This window comes from Pteropus medius, unplaced genomic scaffold (assembly GCF_902729225.1).
Source record: "Pteropus medius unplaced genomic scaffold, Ma_sr-lr_union100, whole genome shotgun sequence".
Taxonomy (NCBI): domain Eukaryota; kingdom Metazoa; phylum Chordata; class Mammalia; order Chiroptera; family Pteropodidae; genus Pteropus; species Pteropus medius.
Window position 1 is genome coordinate 4,588,921 of NW_024346150.1, and position 18,258 is coordinate 4,607,178.

Below are 18,258 nucleotides of genomic sequence, written 5' to 3' on the forward strand. Positions count from 1 at the left end.
CATACGGTTCACGGTGGGCAACTCCCCGCCGGCGCGCGCCTGACCCTTCCAGGCCGTTTCCGGACCTGCGGAACCGGAAGTGGGCCCCAGGCGCGCGCCTGGGAGAGAGTGGGCGGGGCTGTTCTCCCGGAAATGCCTGCGGTCTTGGCCCAGCGCGCGGTCCCCTTGGACCCCGGGTTTCCGCAGTTCCGCAGAGGCGCTGTCGCGTAGGGAGGGAGGGTCCCGCGAGTTTTTTGCGATCTCGATTCTCTGTGCCTCTGTGGGAAGGCAGGACCCTGTTAGGACAGCGATCCCACGGTGGGTTGGGAGGGGCAGTCTCAGAGGGACCCTGGCCCTTGACCTACCTAGAGAGAGAATAGAGTTTGGCCAGCCCATTGGCAAAAGCGTCGTTTCCTTGTCCCAAAGGGGAGGAGCGGGATGGACGGGTTCCTGACTCCCCGGGAGTCCGCAAAATTCATTGCGGAAAACAGCCAGGATGTATTCATTGATGGTGGAGGCGTGCAGAGGGTGGCCGAGCTGCTGCTCACCAAGGTCTCGGGGCTGGAGCTGCGCGTGGGCGGCTGGAAGGCCCTTCATGAGCTGAACCCCAGGGAGGCTGACGAGGCCGCGGTCAACTGGGTGTTCGTGACAGACACGCTCAACTTCTCCTTCTGGTCGGAGCATGACGAGCACAAATGTCTGGTGGGGTATAGGGGGAGAACGTACAGTGGGTACTGGTCCCTGTGCGCCGCGATCAACAGAGCCCTTGACGAAGGTTGGTGCCCCTTTCTGCCGGTCAGACCTGGCAGCCTTTGAGATTTCAGTTAACTGGGAGGGTCCCAAGGAGGGGGTTGGAAGATAGAATAATGTGTTAATAAGGCAAGCTTGAAGTTCTTCATTGCCACTCCTCTGCTTAAAAGTATGAGAAGAGGCTGGCGTTAAATGCTTATTCAGTGGTAAACGATCCTAATATTTATTATTATCACAGCAAAGAATAAAGTGTCAGTTTTCTCAAGAACGCCACTTTGATGACATCTGCAAACAAAGGAACAGATACAACATTTTATGCAGTCACAATACATTTGATGTAATATAGAAACGGATGAATAAGTGCAGACGAGCAAATAGAAAATGAGGGGGTCTGTCATTTTTTATTATTCATCCACTTTCAGTGCATTCATGTAACACTCAGGTTTCGTATTAACCGTATATTGTAAAAGGGTCTAACGAATAAAAGTATGACATTGTTAATCAGCGGTTTTTTTTTTTTTTTCTCCCAAGGGATACCAATAACTAGTGCTTCGTACTATGCCACAGTCACCCTGGATCAGGTTCGGCATATATTCCGTTCTGACACTGACGTTCCTATGCCTTTGATAGAAGAGAGGCATCGAATTCTCAATGAAACCGGGAACATTCTGCTTGAGAAGTTTGAAGGCTCTTTTCTTAATTGTGTCCGAAAAAGTGAAAAAAGTGCACAGAAGTTAATGCACCTGATAGTTGAAAACTTTCCTTCTTACAGAGATGTGACTCAGTTTGAGGTGAGTTGCTTCTGCTGGGGATTTTAGAATTCTTAATTATCTTTTCATAGTTAACTCTTTTCCTCCCACAACTCCTTTTGAGAATAAAAACTTAAATTTTAAAGTTCTTATGGACAAGGAATACTAACAAAATTAAGTAGTGTTTTGAAGACATTATTTCTCTTATGTTTTCTAATCAGTTTATTTCCTTTTTTCGTTGTCCTTTTAAAATGTTTGAAACCTGAAAAAACACTAGACTGTCAGCATGATGTTGTCACTTAGGGATAATGAGGTCCTTTGAATACTTCAAAAAATTTACATCATTGGATGAAAATCAGAATGTATACTAAATTTTCTCTAATAAAAATATTTTTTTGCAGAGTTCTACTGTATATGTATACTATATGTTTTCCTTTTCATGCACAGAGAAGTAATAACGATATTTGCTTTCAAGTACAAAAAATTTTCAAGAGACATAATTTTAAAATAGTGAACATTTTGTATACCCTCCCAGTGTACACCTGGATTTTGTTTTTGTAAAATTCTTTTAGAATCTGTTATCACTGTGTATTTTAACTGATAAGAAGTGAAAGCAACTTCAGCAGAATCACGTAATATAAATATGTTGAATAAGCTAATGAATACTTGTCAAATTGAAATTTTAAACCCTCCCTTTGTAATCGCAATTCAACAACTAATATTACCAATAATATTGTTTATGTCGCCCTTTATGATTTCTAAGGTGTTTGTGCATAAAAACATCTTGATCTCATTTGATCCACAGAACAACTCTATGGGGCCTAAGGACAAGGAACATTATTGTCCCCTTTGCAGACCAGGAACCAGTCGAAAAAGAAAATTTAGTTTATCTTGGGTCATTTTGACAGGAAATAGCTAGCTTCTTGATTCTACAGTAAAATGAAAGATGGCCTGATTATGTTAAGATTCTTTAAATTGCAAGTGACAGACACAAAACTAGAAAAAACTTAAATCAAAAAGAAGAATTTTTGGATGAATATTGGTGATAGGAACATTTCGGATCAAGTACTTGATGCCATCAAGATTCAGCCTCTCCTCTTTGCTTCTGTTGACTTCATTTTTCTTTTATTGTAGACCAGCTTCATGAAGTAGAAAAGATCCATGAATTTTGCATCTTACTGCTTCAGCGCACGTGTGTGAGAGAGACAGACAGACAGAGACAGAGGGAGACCCAGAGACAGAGACAGAGAGACAGAGACACCCTTTCTGGTGTGTGTTGCAGGGGAGGATATGGGTGTGGATTGGACAGAGGCAGTTCCTAGAAAAAAGGCCCTAGGTCAACTTGCTGTTGAACTTCATTCTGTGCTGACTAAGGATTTTGCTAATGCAGAAGTTACTTTGAGATTTACCTTTGTCTTCAAGGTGTGTTATATTCAGGCCATCTAAATATATTACACACTGTATAAAAGAAATCAAACTGCTATTAATGTGGCTAAGAATCCATGTATGCCAGAATTGATATGGTTGTGGTAGATGGGCTGAGATTAAATTTAACATGACTTCAGCATGGAGTAAATTCAGGACATCCTATAGTTTTTTCTTTCAAATGTCCTGAGTTTTGTTTTTGTAGAAGAAAGGAGTGATTTTTTTTTGTAGATTATAATATTGATTTAGTTAGCATTTGCTGATTTTCTGTTTTATTTACGGCATGGTGCTTTTGATTTGCTTTGCTGAAAAGTTCAATTTTTAAAAATGACCAGGATATAGATTAATTTTAAGGTCGATACATTTAAAAATGAAAATTAGTACCTGAACCATTTCCCATCAGTACTCATTTCTAAAATGCATTTTTATAGAAAAATCCTCAAAGTGTAACAAAAGTCATACTTAAGAATTCTAACACTTTCTTAAAGGAGTATTATATTTTTTCATTTATTTTTTCCATAAGATTATCATGAGTGTTACCCAAAGCACTGTAACCCCTATGATTCCTAACATAACAATGAATATATAGTAGGTGCTCACTTAATGCTTTGATTAGTCAATTTACAGTTATCTTTGTATATTCATTTAAAAGATACACAAATAACTAAAGCACTTTGTGCAACTAATTCCAAATCTGGAGGGATTCTTATGAACAATTTTGGGACTGCTTTGAAATTCAGAAAGTATTAAAATCAAATATCTTTTTATCCATATTTAAAATTTTTCTAATTGTAAAAGTAAAATATATCAATTACAGAATTTGGAAGGTATAGAGAAGTAGTCTTTATTTTACCAACAGATAATTACCACCGATCATAATTTGGTCATTTTCTCTGTGTATGTGAATGTGTATACATATAGGCAGGGGAGGATTAGGATCATGCCGTATAAACTTTTAAAATTTAACACATTATGAACATCTTTTTATGTCAATAAAATTATTTCACAGTACAATTTTTTTCATGGTATCAATTTTAATGGCTTCACAGTATTTTACTGTATACAATCCCATAATTATTTGCCCAAATTATTTTACTGCAGTAATTGCATTTGATACAGTTTATTTTTTAAATTGAATTTTATGTCTTCTTGTTTTCAATTTTTTTCAGTACTGAGCGATACTGCACAACAGTTTAACATCCATAATTATTTCCTTAGAATGAATTCCTAGTAGTAGAGATACTGAATCAGAGCATCGCCAGTATTTTCAGTCTTGTACTGTATAAAAATGCTCACAGTTCTCTAGAAAGATGATAACACAGATGATCAGCAGTAGCAGATGAGACTGCCCTTTTCCTTACTCTTTCAGAACATGGTATTGGTTGTTATATTTTTTAATCTTTAACAAGTTGCATAAAAAGTCATAATTATTTTTAATGTATACCTATTTACTGAGATTATTATTCACTTTAAGATATTATAAACAAATTAATGAAATTAGAAAATTTTAATTCAGACAGGGAACAATTTCCAGGTTGTCATATTTTGATATGACATAGGTTTGGGAATATAGGTTATTCCTAAGTGATGTAGGGCTACTTCTTATTGAAGAAAATCATCTCATGGTCGTAGTTTTCCATTTACAATTATTTTATAAAGGTACTATTTTGAAAATATTTTATTTACAAAGCAATATTCTGGAAAGTGTAGGGAATTTTTATTTTGAGATTTGCTATTTTCAGTGATATCAGTTAATATTTTGGAGACATAGAATTTGATTATTAAAAGCGTTTGATTACTAAAACCATGTCACCTTTTAAGAAAATGTTTTATAGATAATTCGAATTTATTTTTAGATTCCTCACTTGAATCATATACACACAGACACACACACATATTTCATTTTACGGATATCGTAATCTAATTTTTATGATGTACTCGTTGGCTACCATGCAGTGGTCATAATGTGACAATTTATGTTTTGTTAGATGCTAGCATTGATTTTGATATATGTCTGGTTCCTAGATTTTTCTAGTTCGCTCTGTGAATCTTGTTAAAAATAAGAGACAATAGCTTCTGTCTATCATAGTAAACATCATGATATAATGTGTTTGATACACAGTTTTATTTTATAAATTAAGTTTATGTCTTGCTGTTTAGTAAACTAGAATTAGAAACCTAGTTATCATATATAAATCCAGTTCTTAGTGGTGATTCGTTCTCCCAGCATTCAATAATTTGCAGACTTTACACCATGTCAAAAAATGAGTATATGTATTTGCTCTGGAAAACAAAATACTGAATTTCCTAATGTTGGCCCTAGAAAACTTTTACTTAGTGAAAGTAGGTTTGGATCGATTAAGCAATATTAGGTGGTCATTAGGATATAGTATCACTGAATTTTTTTTTTTTCAGTAAATAAAGGAATCTATATTGTCATCTGAAGGAATTTATGTATGGAGCCTTTCTTTCCTTGAAGAATTTGATTTCATTTTTTATTTAATTATTTATGTCATTTAATTATTAAAACATTCTCCAGGATGGTCAGAATATACTTTGGGAACCAATAATATTGATTATTCCCATTTAGTAGATGAGCAATTATAAAAGATGATTTGGGGATCTTACCTTTGATATTAGGATTAGGAGTAGACTGTAATTATTTGTCCATGTTTTTCCATAGTTTATGCTGATCTGTTTTATAGAGACTTTTAGAGTTAAGTTATAACTCACTACCTTATAATGCTGGATTAAATTCGTTTCTTCCATGTATTATTGGTAGTTTATTTTGTTATATGGACTTACTTATTGACTTTGACCATTTCTAAAAATGAGAGACTTGACAAATTCCGGCTGTTAATCAAATATGTCTTTATTTCTGAAATAAGTTAATCATATCTGAAAAGGAACAGGTAAAAAATAAATGTTGTGATTCTCTTCAGAGGTAAGTTTAGGGATGATTATTTTCTTCTTTATACTCTTTGAGTTTTATATGATTAACATGAATTATGTTGCAATTAGAAAAACATATATATATTTAAGAAACTTTCTAAAGAAATACTATCTAGCCATTAAAAATAGCAAGTAGGTAGATTATAGTGACACAGAAATAAGTACACAAAGTGATGCCATTGAAAAAGAACACTAAATAGTACTACGATTGCATAAATTGTATTTTCTGTGCCTTGAAAAATATAGGAAGTAAATTCGTAGTGATAGAGATAATTTAATGTTTATTAGACTCTCTTTTTTTTCTGCAAAAGGTCTCTAAATTCTTAACAGCAGGGTAAGGTTATTCTGCTCTTGAAAAATGTTTTCAATGTCTTTTTTTTTTTTTTTTAATAAATATTTCATAAAACTTTCAGATACCTAGGTAACATTTATATTCTCTTCATTCATCAGGGGAAAAAAATTTCTTTTTACAAACGGGCCCAAATCCTTGTGGCAGATACGTGGAGTGTGTTAGAGGGAAAAGGAGACGGCTGCTTTAAGGACATCTCCAGCATCACCATGTTTGCTGACTATAGATTACCTCAGGTTCTTGTTTACCTGGGAGCCCTGAAATATTCTGATGAACTACTGGCGAAGCTTCTCAAAGGTTTGCCAGCTTATTTAAGACATTCTCTATTATACTATGAGTTGTTGTTGAGTCTATGTCTGGTTTCTTTCACAAAAGGTCTCCTTTTCTTAGAAAAACAGTATTTTTTGTTGATGGCATGTGTAAAGAAAAAGGCAAGGGCAATTATATATAGAGAAAATTGCTTTTTGTTGTTTACACTGTGGAATATGAGTATTGTGGGAAGTTGCATTATTTGAGCTTTATAATTTTAGAGCATCATAATAAAATGAAATCTAACTTTATGTTACATGAAAGTATGTGACACTAAGACAGTTCATCTGGTATAGTATTTGAAGAGCATTAAGCTGAAGAGCACACTACACTGTGCAATAAAAGGTGGGCTGAGATGTAATATGTACTGGGTTTTGAGTCAGATGGCTTCAAGATCTGCTGCTGGGTTATCTTATTGATTCTCAAGAGTGGGAGCCTTATTATAATATATAAGTACAGATAATTGTGTTTGTGTGAAAATTAGCTTTTTGTTTTTTAAACATTTCTTTGTATAAGAAAAATAATTGTATAATTTTAACATTAATTTCTCTTTTGGGGGTACAGCATTTTCAGCTTTTTTCTTTATTTTTAAGAAAGTCATTTTTATGACTGAATAACATTCTCTTGTGAAATAGATTTCAATCACCCAAAATAAGAATAACACAGAATATAAAGGTACTATTATTCCTGTGGTTACTTTTATCTGACTTTTATGCTGCCTCGGGCAATCCATTTTATCTCTATTTCTTCATTTGAAAAATAACAAGTGTTTTATGTCATAATGCCCATGTCTTGGATCATTAATTGTTGCATACATTTAAAAGGGACAACTGTTGGCAATCAGGGCTTCTTTTACATACAACCATATTCAGCTGGTATCTGCCTCCAAGGACTTGACGATTGTCAGTTGACTTGACAATTCTGGCAAGTCGATAGTCAAGTTTTGAGGACTTGATTAACAAAAGAACTGAAGAGGAAGGGATGGATTTGTATGTTAGCACCTGGGACAAATTAAGGAAATATAGAGTTATCTGTTCTTCCACCTGCCCCAGTGACCGGTGCCTGAGCCCTGGAGGGTGATGGATGGAAGGGACATAAGTAACAACACTAAAGATCCCAGGTAACAGAGTGGAACCCAGTGGGGCTGGGTATTTTCCCTGTCTCAATGGATCACAGGGCCTATCGAGTACTCTGAAGCTCTGTGCAATAGTACAGACTGGTGGCCAGAGGCCAAATACAGCCTGCAGATGTGTTTTGTTTGACCTGAACAGTGTTTTAAGCAATTAAAAAATTTTTTTTTATTTATTTAAATTAGTTTCAAGTATACAGTACATTGGTTAGACATCTATAATGTTCATAAAACGATCCTAGGTGCTCCCTCCCTCCCCTGGCCTTCCACTTAACCATCATATTAATGCTAACTGCATTCCCTGTTATGCTCCCTGTACCCAACTATAACTACTAATTTGTACTTCTTTAATCCTTCACCTCATTCTCCCAGCCTCCCAACCCCCCTCCCTTCTGTCCGTCACCAAATTGTCCACTATTTTTATGAGTCCGTTTTTGATTAGTTTGTTCTTTTTGTTCCTTAGATACCGCATATAACTGAAATCATATAGTATTTGTCTTTGTCTGACTTATTTCACTCAGCATAATAACCTCTAGCTCCATCCATGTCATTGCAAATGGTAGGATTTCATGTTTTTTAATGGCTGAGTGATATTCTATTGTATATATGAACCATAATTTTTTTATCCAGTCATCTATTGATGGGCATTTAGGTTGCTTGCATATCTTGGCTACTATAAATTGTGCTGCCACGAATATTGGACTACGTAGATCTTTACGAATTATTGTTTTGGTTTTCTTTGGATAAATACTCAGAATTGCAATTGCTGGGTCAAAAGGTATATTTGTTTTTAATTTTTTTGAGGAACCTCCATACTCTTTTCCATAGAGGCTGTACCAATTTGCAATCCTACCAACAATGTATTGAGGGTTCCCTTTTCTCCGCATCCTCGCCAACACTTGCTGTTTTTTGATTTATCGATGATAGCCATTCTGACAGGTGTGAGGTGATATCTTATTGTGGTTTTAATTTGCATTTCTCTGATGATCAGCGACCTTGAGCGTCTTTTCATATGTTTGTTAGCCATCTATATTTCCAATTTGGAGAAGTATCTGTTCAGATCTTCTGCCCATTTTTAATTGGGTTGTTTGTTTTTTTGCTGTTGAGTTGTATAAGTTCTTTATAAATTGTGGCTATTAACCCTTATCAAATGTATCATTAGCGAATATCTTCTCCCAGACAGTCGGTTGTCTTTTTGTTTTGTTGATGATTTCCTTTGCTGTACAAAAACTTTTTAGTTTGATGTAGTCCTATTTGTTTATTTTTTCTTTTGTTTCCCTTGCCCGAGGAGATATATCTGAAAAGAAATTCCCGTTAGTAATATCAGAGAGTTTACTGACTATATTTTCTTCTAAAAGTTTTATGGTTTCGGGTCTTACATTTAAATCTTTAATCCATTTTGAGTCATTCTTGTATACGGTGTAAGAAGATGGTCCAGCTTTTTTTTTTTTTGCATGTATCTGTCCAATTTTCCCAATACCATTTATTGAAGAGACTGTCTTTACTCCATTATATATTCTTACCTCCTATGTCATATATTAAGTGAGCGTATAGGTGTGGATTTATTTCTGGGCTCTCTATTCTGTTCCATTGATCAATGTATCTGTTTTTATGCCAGTACCATGCTGTTTTGATTACTGTAACCTTCTAGTATAGTTTGATATCAGGTAGTATGATACCTCCAACTTTGTTCTTCTTTCTCAAGATTGCCATGGCTATTTGGAGTTTTTTATGGCTCCATATAAATTTTAGGATTATTCGTTCTAGCTCTCTGAAAAATGCCATTGGTATTTTGATAGGAGTTGCATTGAATATATAGATTGCTTTGGATAGTATGGCCATTTTAATAATGCTGGTTCTTCTTACCCATGAACATGGTATATGCTTCCATTTATTTGTATATTCTTCAATTTCTTTTTTCAATGACATAATTTTATGAAAACAGGTCTTCTACCTTCTTGGTTAATTTGATTCCCAGGTATTTTATAGTTTCGATGCAATTGTATATGGGATTGTTTTCTTAATTTCTCTTTCTGAAAGTTCATCATTTGTGTACAAAAATGCCACTGACTTCTGAATATTTATTTTTTTACTTGCTACTTTACTGAATTCATTGATCAGTTCTAGCAGTTTTTTGGTGGAATCTTTAGGGTTCTCTACATATAGTATCATGTCATCAGCAAATAATGAAAGTTTTACTTCTTCCTTTCCAATTCGGATGCCTTTTATTTCTCTTTCTTGTCTTATTGCTGTTGCTAAGACTTCCAATACAATGCTGAAGAGGAGTGGTGAAAGTGGGCATCCTTGTCTTGTTCTGATCTTAAGGAAAATGCTTTTAGCTTTTCCCCATAGAGTATGATGTTAGCTGTAGGTCTGTCTTATATAGCCTTTATTATGTTGAGATATGTTCCCTCTATTCCCACTTGCTGAGAGTTTTTATCATAAATGGATGCTGAATTTTGTCAAACGCTTTATCTGCATTTATTTATATGATCATATAGTTTTTATCTTTTGATTTGTTAACGTGGGGCATCACATTAATTGATTTGCAGATATTGAACCAACCTTGCATCTCAGGAATAAATCCAACTTGCTCATGGTGTATGATATTTTTAATGTATTGCTGAATTTGGTTTACTAATATTTTGAGGATTTTTGCATCAATGTTCATAAGAGATATTGGCCTATAGTTTTCTTTTTTTGTAATGTCTTTGCCTGGTTTTGGAATCAAGGTAATGGTGGCCTCATAAAAGGAGTTAAGGAGCCTTCCCTTTTCTTGAATTTTTTGGAATAGTTTGAGAAGAATAGGTGGTAATTCTTTGAACGTTCGGTAAAATTCACCTATGAAGCCATCTGGTTCAGAACTTTTGTTTTTTGGAAGGTTTTTGATTACTGATTCATTTCATTGGTGGTAATCAGTTGGTTCAGATTTTCTGGTTTTTGGGGTTTTTTTTGACTCAGTTTTGGGAGATTGTATGTTTCTAGGACTGTGTCCATTTCTTCCAGGTTGTCCAATTTGTTGGCGTATAATTGCTCGTAGTATTTTCTTATGATCCACTGTATTTCTGTGGAGTCTAGTTATTTCTCCTTTCATTTCTGATTTTATTTATTTCAGTCCTCTCTCTTTTTCCCTTGATGAGTCTGGCTAAGGGCCTGTCAATTTTGTTTATCCTTTCAAAGAACCAGCTCTTGGTTTCATTAATCTTTTGTATTGTTTTTCTAGACTCTATTTCATTTATTTCTGCTCTGATCTTTATTATTTCCTTCCTTCTATTCACTTTGAGCTTTGTTTGCTGTTCTTTTTCTAGTTCTTTTAATTGTAAGGTTAGATTGTTTATTTGAGCTTTTTCTTTTTTCTTGAGGTAGGCCTGTATTGCTAGGAATTTCCCTCTTAGTACTTCTTTCGCTGTGTCCCATAAATTTTGAGTCATTGTGTTTTCATTTTCATTTGTCTCCAGGTATGTTTTAAGCAATTTTAAATTAGTTATTAACACTTGACAATTAGGAGATTTTACATGACAATCAAACTTTCTAACTCTTGTAAAAATAGAGAAATATGGGAACATTGAGCCTACCTTTAGACAGGGCAGCACACTCTCTAGCTCACCACAGTTTGCATGTGGCTGCTGCATTTACTTACTCTTATCTGCCTGACTGCTATGAATTGATGAGCCCAACTCCAGTCTCAGTGGCAAAGCACAGCCAATGTTCATCTCACAGGATCAGATGTGCCCAGAAGATGGCACTGAATAGACTACGGGTCCTGTAGGAATGCTCAGCTTCATATTCAGGCAGAGCTGACTTAACGATCCTGAATCCAAAGGATGATTATGGTTTTCTTTTCTCAAGTTAACAACTTTGATTTCTTAGGTTCTCCTTGATGCGCTTAGGGTGTCCCCAAGTCAGTGTTCAATTCTCAAGTGGGGAAGGGAAGTACTGTTTATTTGGCCCCCATCAGTCTTCCATATTTTGTAATAATATTTTTTTCCTGGCATTAAACCCAATATTAAATCCTTTCTTTTCAATAATGTAGTAATCTTGCTGTCATATTTTTATTTTCATTTCAAATTTTTTTTTTTTTGATGTTTGATCTTATTTATTTGTTAGTCTTACAAAACCTCATTTTTGACTGAACTCAGACTTGGAGGTAGAAGCTCTTAGGGAGGAAAATCTGTTTCTTGGCAGTCTGTTCCTGGTGTTTTTCTTTGGTTTCTTTCATTCTCATGGCCAAAAGTTTAGCCTATTCTTTAGCCTCTTTCTTATTTTTCTTAGTACGCTGTTTCTTCAGAGCAATACACTTACATTTGTGTTGCAGGGTGTGTAGAGTAACAAGACACTGAATCTTGCGTGCTTTGTCCCAAGTTTCTTACCTTCTTTGTTTAGGGGCTTTCTCACAACATATTGACAGACATCACCTTCTTTAGAGAGATTGAAAAGTTTGCTGGTTCTGCTAGCTCAGGAGTATCAGTGAGACTAGGAATATCATTCTCCCCTTTTTTGATAGTGACCAAGTTGAGAACACTCAGATTGGCATCCACAATGCAACCTCGAACAGATTTGCACTTTCTTTCTTAAGTCCTCCTTGATCTATAACAGGAATACCCCTTACTCAGTAGCAGCTAGAAATGGCCATGGGTCAAGATACTGTGCTTCATGGGGAAACCTTGTTTGTCATTCCCACTACTGATTCGAACCACATGGCCCTTCCATTCTTCACCCAGAGTGTCAGCAGCAACTTCTGTGGCCATATGCTTCTCATAAAAGGTATGAAGTTTGCATTTATTGTCCACTTCAGTGAGCTTCTGGCAGCCAGTGGCTGGGAAAGAGATGTTCAGCCTTCATCCTGAGGTAGCTGAGCCTCTGAGGTGCCATGAAAGAGCTGTTGTATTTTTAAATGTATGGTTACCCCATATTCATTTAGCAAATGTTTGCTGGAGAGCTAGCATGTTGAGATAGGCCAGACACGGTCCCCTACCTTGTGGAACTTGCAATTTTGAATTAATGCTTGAGTTTAGAAATTGTTTAAATTACGCAAAATAAAGTCTGAGGTTTACAGTTTTAAAATAAGTACTGTTTAAATACTGTGTTTTGTTCTACAGTTCTGAATTGATTTTACATCATTGATTATTAGTGCTTCTTGCTCTGTTTTTTTTCCCTTGCAGGAGAAATGCTGTCGTATGGGAATAGGCAAGAGGTGGAAATCAGAGGGTGTTCACTTTGGTGTGTTGAACTGATCCGAGATTATCTTCTGAGCTTATTGAAAAAAAGGGTGAAAAAAATAGTGGAGAGATCAATTCCATTCTTCTGGATTATTACTTATGGGACTATGCCCGTGATCACAGGGAAGATATGAAAGGAATTCCATTTCATCGAACACGTTGCATATATTATTGATCCAAAGAGTTAACTGATCCGAAGAAAACTCCTTGCATTTTTATATCACGTAATCATTTGTACGATTTCACTTTGATATTAAGAGAAGGTGATAGAAGTTATAGCAATAAGAACACTGATTACCCAGTCTCACTTAAAAATTTTTTCCAACATATCACTCTGTATTCTCAACTTTACCTTTTTTCTGCTCATTTGGTTTTGACTATATTTTCCCTTTTTGTTGACATATGATGAATAATGAAAGAACTTTAATGCTTTCTTTAAATTTCAGATTTCTAAAAATTAATCATGCCTTATAATGTGATTAATCTTCAGTGATAATATTTCATCTGTTCAGTTGGTATCTTTTCTCAAGGTGTAATTTTCTATATGTCTTAATCATTTGCTTTGAGAGGGGGGTTGGATGGGGTCTTTGCTGTATAAATGCTGCTGCTCTTGTAAAAAATTTTGACAGCTTAAGCTTTTTATTGATAATGACAGTGGGTTTTGTACATAATGATTTTCAGTTTAGTATATCTATCTGTTTAATATTTTTTAACAGAGTAAATATATTAGAATTGAATAAAGATTTTAAAAAATTTTCTAAAACCTGGAATGGATTATTTTATTAAAATAGGATATTCCAGATATAATTTTAAAAGGTTTTAGTGAATTTGATTATTTACTTTATGTTGCAGAACGCTCATTACCTACCACACACTCATTTCCCACTTTCACCCCCCACCTTCCTTTCGTAATCTTGGTTTTTGTTAGTTATATCCCTTGTCAGCTTGCTGTGACTTTGTGCGAATCAGAAAAAAGTGTCCTTTCTCCAAGCACTTTGCTGCCATCTGCTGGAAATGTATAAGGTCATAATAACCTTACAAATGACATTGACCGTGAATGTGAATTGGTCCCACCTTGAGTTATGCACCACATAGCTTGCACCACCATAAGTAGTGGGCCTGTATCTATCCCTCCCCTGTGTGACTCAGGGGAAAGTGAACCCATCCCCAAAGTCATATGTAGACCCGTATTACTATGAATGGCTTATTATTCATGTTAATCCTATTCTCTGCTTGTGACTATAGTAATGGGTTTATAATCCAGTTCTGGACAGTGAAACTGGAGGGAAAGTCTTCAGGGAGGCTTCCAGGAAAAAATTCCTTCACTTTAAAAACAGAAAGGCCCTCTTCTTTCTCTGAGCTACATTCTGTCTAAATGTGATACCTGAAGCTGCAGTAGCCATTGTGTGGAACCAGAGCCCCATCTCAGCTATGGACTTCATTCCTGAGATTTGTAAACATATTATTATTTCCATCGTTTTGAATTAGTTTTCTATAATTTGTAGTAGAAAGTATCATAACTAAGTTTCCAATTTAACGCGCTCTCATGAGGCTCTAGGAAGCTGAAGCAAAAAGGTCTCCCAGGCCCTGGAGCCCTCCAGCCTCTCGGATTCTACCTGCACCACTCCCCCCGCCGCCTTTCATGTCCCTCTCCCTCTCCTGCTTACCCTGTACCTTTTCTCTCTTCCTCTTTTTTCCCTTTGCCCTTCCCTTTGTTCTCCCACTTTTCTCTTTCCTTCTCTCCCTTCTTCCTCTTCCAGGCTCAGCCAGCTCTGGGCTTTCTGCTTTCCCCACAGTTTACTTCTCCATTATAAAAAAGACAGAGAAGACAGTGCAAGGGTGTATGGTGCTCTTTGTTGTTCAAGACCCAGCTGTCTTTTCTCTCGTGCCACTAAGTACAGCCTGGACTCATGATCCAAGATGTCTGCGTTCTAATCTAGGCAGCAGGATTGAAGAAGCAATGAAGTTGAGTGCAAGGGTTGACAGGAAGGCTCTAGCAGCTACCACATGCATTTTTGCTTTCATTTCACTGACTAGAATTTAGTCATATGACCATAGCTAACTGCCATGGAGGCCAGGAAAATAGTCTCTATTTTGGGCATTGGATACCAGCTAAACTATGTAAGGAGTATAGTCAGATACAAGAAAATAAGTTTTTACCACCAAGCATGGATTTTGTAATTTTCATACCTGATGCAGACAAAGAATTTAAATATTATTTCACCTAATGGTTTTAATAGCCATTAGTGATCAATAGTCAATATCAATAATAGTATTAGTGATACAAACTGAACAAGTAAGGACATTGATCTTATTCAGCCTATTGCAATATGAAGAGCACCCTAGATCCAAAGTTAGAATCACTTGGCAGGATGGTGTTGTCCTAGTCTTTTTATAGTTATAGGTACAGGATTTACAGGTGGGGTTGTTTTTAATCAGCAGAAGTCTCAGTCAGTTCACTGAACAGGAAGTGTTTATCTTTGTGTCCAGCTAGTTTCAGGCAGACTAACAGTTCTAATCTCAGGTAATCATTCACAAGACAAAGAATGAGGAATGGGAGAGTCTGTGTCTAGCCTTGTCATCAGATTTAGGCAAAAGGAGAAAGATGTATGTTTGGCCTTGTCAGAGATAAACAAGGGAGGCATGAGAAATCAATAGTCTTACTTAAGTCACATAGAGAAGTGTGGTCCTTCGGGATAAACCATTTATCCCAGAACATAAAAGGGTGGGAGATTTCTTAATGTCACTGTTTTCTGAAAATGCGAAGCACAGGTAAAGTTCAGCATAGTCACCATCAACTCTTTCTGGTGCTTGTGCTTGTGTATTGGTTGGGAACAAAATAAGCTGCCATGGCTAGGTAACATTTTTATTTATTCATTCATTTTATTCACTCCCAAGCCATGGGAGGTAATAACTCTCAAAGTAAGAATGTCCAGAGTTGTAACTGTGAGTTCTCCACAGTGTAAAATGTCCAGAGTCAAGATCCAAGGGTCTTGGCTCCCCTAAAGGGAATCACTGTGTGCTCACTGCCTTGGTTCTGTTATTAACTTTTGAACAAAACAGTTAAGATCTCTATGCCTGTTTAATTTACACATGAAATGGGATAATCTGATTCGGATTTTCTAGTTCTAGTTCCAGTTTTCTTTTTGTGCCATTTTATAGAATGTATGCATGACACATATCATAGGATGACATAGGATGAGATTGGAATGGTTAATTTTATGTCAGCTTGGCTAGACTATGATGCCCAGTTGTTTGATCAAACACCAATCCAGATGTTGCTGTGAAGATATTTTTTTAGATGTGATTAACATTTACAATCAATAGACTTGAGTAAAGCAGTTATACTCCACAATGGGGTGGGGTGGGGGGTGCTCACCTAATCAGTTGAAAGCCTTAAAGAGCAAAGATAGAAGTTTCCAGAAGAAGAAACGACTCTGCCTCAAGGATGAAACATAAACCCTGCCTGAGTTTCCTACTGCTGGGCTATAGGTTTTAGACTCAAGACTAAAATGTCAACTCATCTAATTTCCAGTTTGCTAGCCTACTACAGATTTTAGACTTGCTAGCTCCCACAATCATGTGAGTCAATGCCTTAAAATAAATCTTCCTCTTTCTAGATGGATGGATAGATATTATAAGTCTATAGGTAGATCTATATCTATCTCCATCTCTCTATATATTCTATTGGTTCTATTTCTCTGGAGAACCCTAACACAGGTATGAATAAAAATGTGGCAAAATAACTTTGGTCTAACTCGGGGATATTGAATATAAAATAAAAAATTAATAAATGTATGATGGGACTAAACTTGTAAGATTCTTTCCAAGTACAAAATTCACTGACTATTATTGTGGCATTCATCTAAGTTTCTCTTTTTCTCATACATTACATTCCTTCTTTCCCTTTCTGTTTTGATTTCTTCCTTTGGGTTATTTAAATGCAATCCTATTTAGTTTTAAGTGGAAAAAAAAAATCTGACCAAAACTAGCTTAATAAAAAAGGAAACATAATGATAAAAAGAAAGATAAGTCCAAGGAAAGAACTGGTCTTAGCCCAGTTATGGTCCAAAGATTAAAGCATACAAACACTATATCTTTTTGTGGGGGGGTTAGGGAGGGGTGTTGCTCTGTTTGAAGAGATAGTTCTAATAGCTAGTAATTTCAGGCAACAGAGTGCAAATCTTTGCCAATAGCCCAAGCAAAAATCTGGGGCTTTGCTGACGAGCCTGGCTACTTGAGTCCCAGGTTTCCTGTGCCCTTCCCCCACAGCTGTCCCTGCCCCTGCTGTGGCCTGGGGCAAGGGATAAATGTTTGGCTGGACCAAGTAGAGCAGAGGAAGTTCTTCGAGAAATAGAGGTTTGCTGATAGAAAGGAAAAGGGGTGGTAGGCAGACAATACAACCTTGTATTCTATACCTTTTTATATTCAGATTCTTCAGTAGGTGGGGATAATTCCAAGTTGGGAACTACTGAAGAAGAGCTAGGAAAAGGTAAGGCTACATTCTAAGTTGGTCCAAGGAAAACTAATCCAATTTTTTTGTTTGGAGGTGGGAAAAACTTAATAGTTCTCTCCCTTCCTTCACCATTTCTCTTTCAACATTCTCAAGATAAACTAAGGATTGGCTGGCATATGAATTAATCAGTATTCTTTGGTTGCAAGAATGGAATTCAGTTTTTAAGGCTCAACAACTTTGATGAAGCCTGAGTTAAAATGAAAAGAAACAATAGGTCACAATGGTGTTTAATAAAAAGTCTAGAAATACTTACTTTGAGGAGTGGAAATGGTATTTGGAAAACAAGTAAAAAATATAAAAATCTATGATTTCATAATCACATATGCCCCCAATTCCAAAAATAAAACCCTATTGGTCAATTTTGGAGTTTGGTAGAGACCAATTCATTATTCTCAAAATTGATAAATAAAAGGGAAAAAATCTAGCATGTATTCTGCCATTGCTGTACTAATTGTATTTCAAGATAATCTCCTACAGAGAAAGCTCTTCTTTATAGAACAATTGCAGTAAATAAATGCAAAAAGGAATATTAGAATTAAAACATTACCATTTGGAATCTCTAATGAAATAATCGATTGGAAACTAATCATCAATGACTGTTAAAACCATTAGGAACTTTTTGAATGGGTGGATTAGGCTGAAAGCACCTGAATTCACTAATAATCTTAATATCACCAAAAGTAGGTTATGCCAACATTATATGCCTCCTGGTGTGGTGCAATAGCAAGTACACAGTACTGTCTATGAAGTATTGCCAGAAAAATTGAACTTGAATCTAATCAAGAATCTAGATCTAACTACTAGTTTACAGGAAATGTAAGAAAAAGAGGAACAAGTTAAGTGGCAACAGAAACATGTAATCGCCAAATCTAGAATGTGAG

The 18,258-nt window shown here is 35.9% G+C and overlaps 1 protein-coding gene across 1 annotated transcript; it reads left to right on the top strand.

Moving 5' to 3' along the window:
- Positions 1 to 175: 175 nt before the first annotated feature.
- Positions 176 to 13,241, top strand: QNG1 (Q-nucleotide N-glycosylase 1). Its single transcript, XM_039875664.1, is given in 5 exon segments — positions 176 to 754; positions 1,261 to 1,520; positions 6,306 to 6,501; positions 12,805 to 12,888; positions 12,891 to 13,241. Coding segments are annotated over 5 exon segments (1,023 nt in total). The 5' UTR covers positions 176 to 417; the 3' UTR covers positions 13,037 to 13,241.
- Positions 13,242 to 18,258: the final 5,017 nt, after the last annotated feature.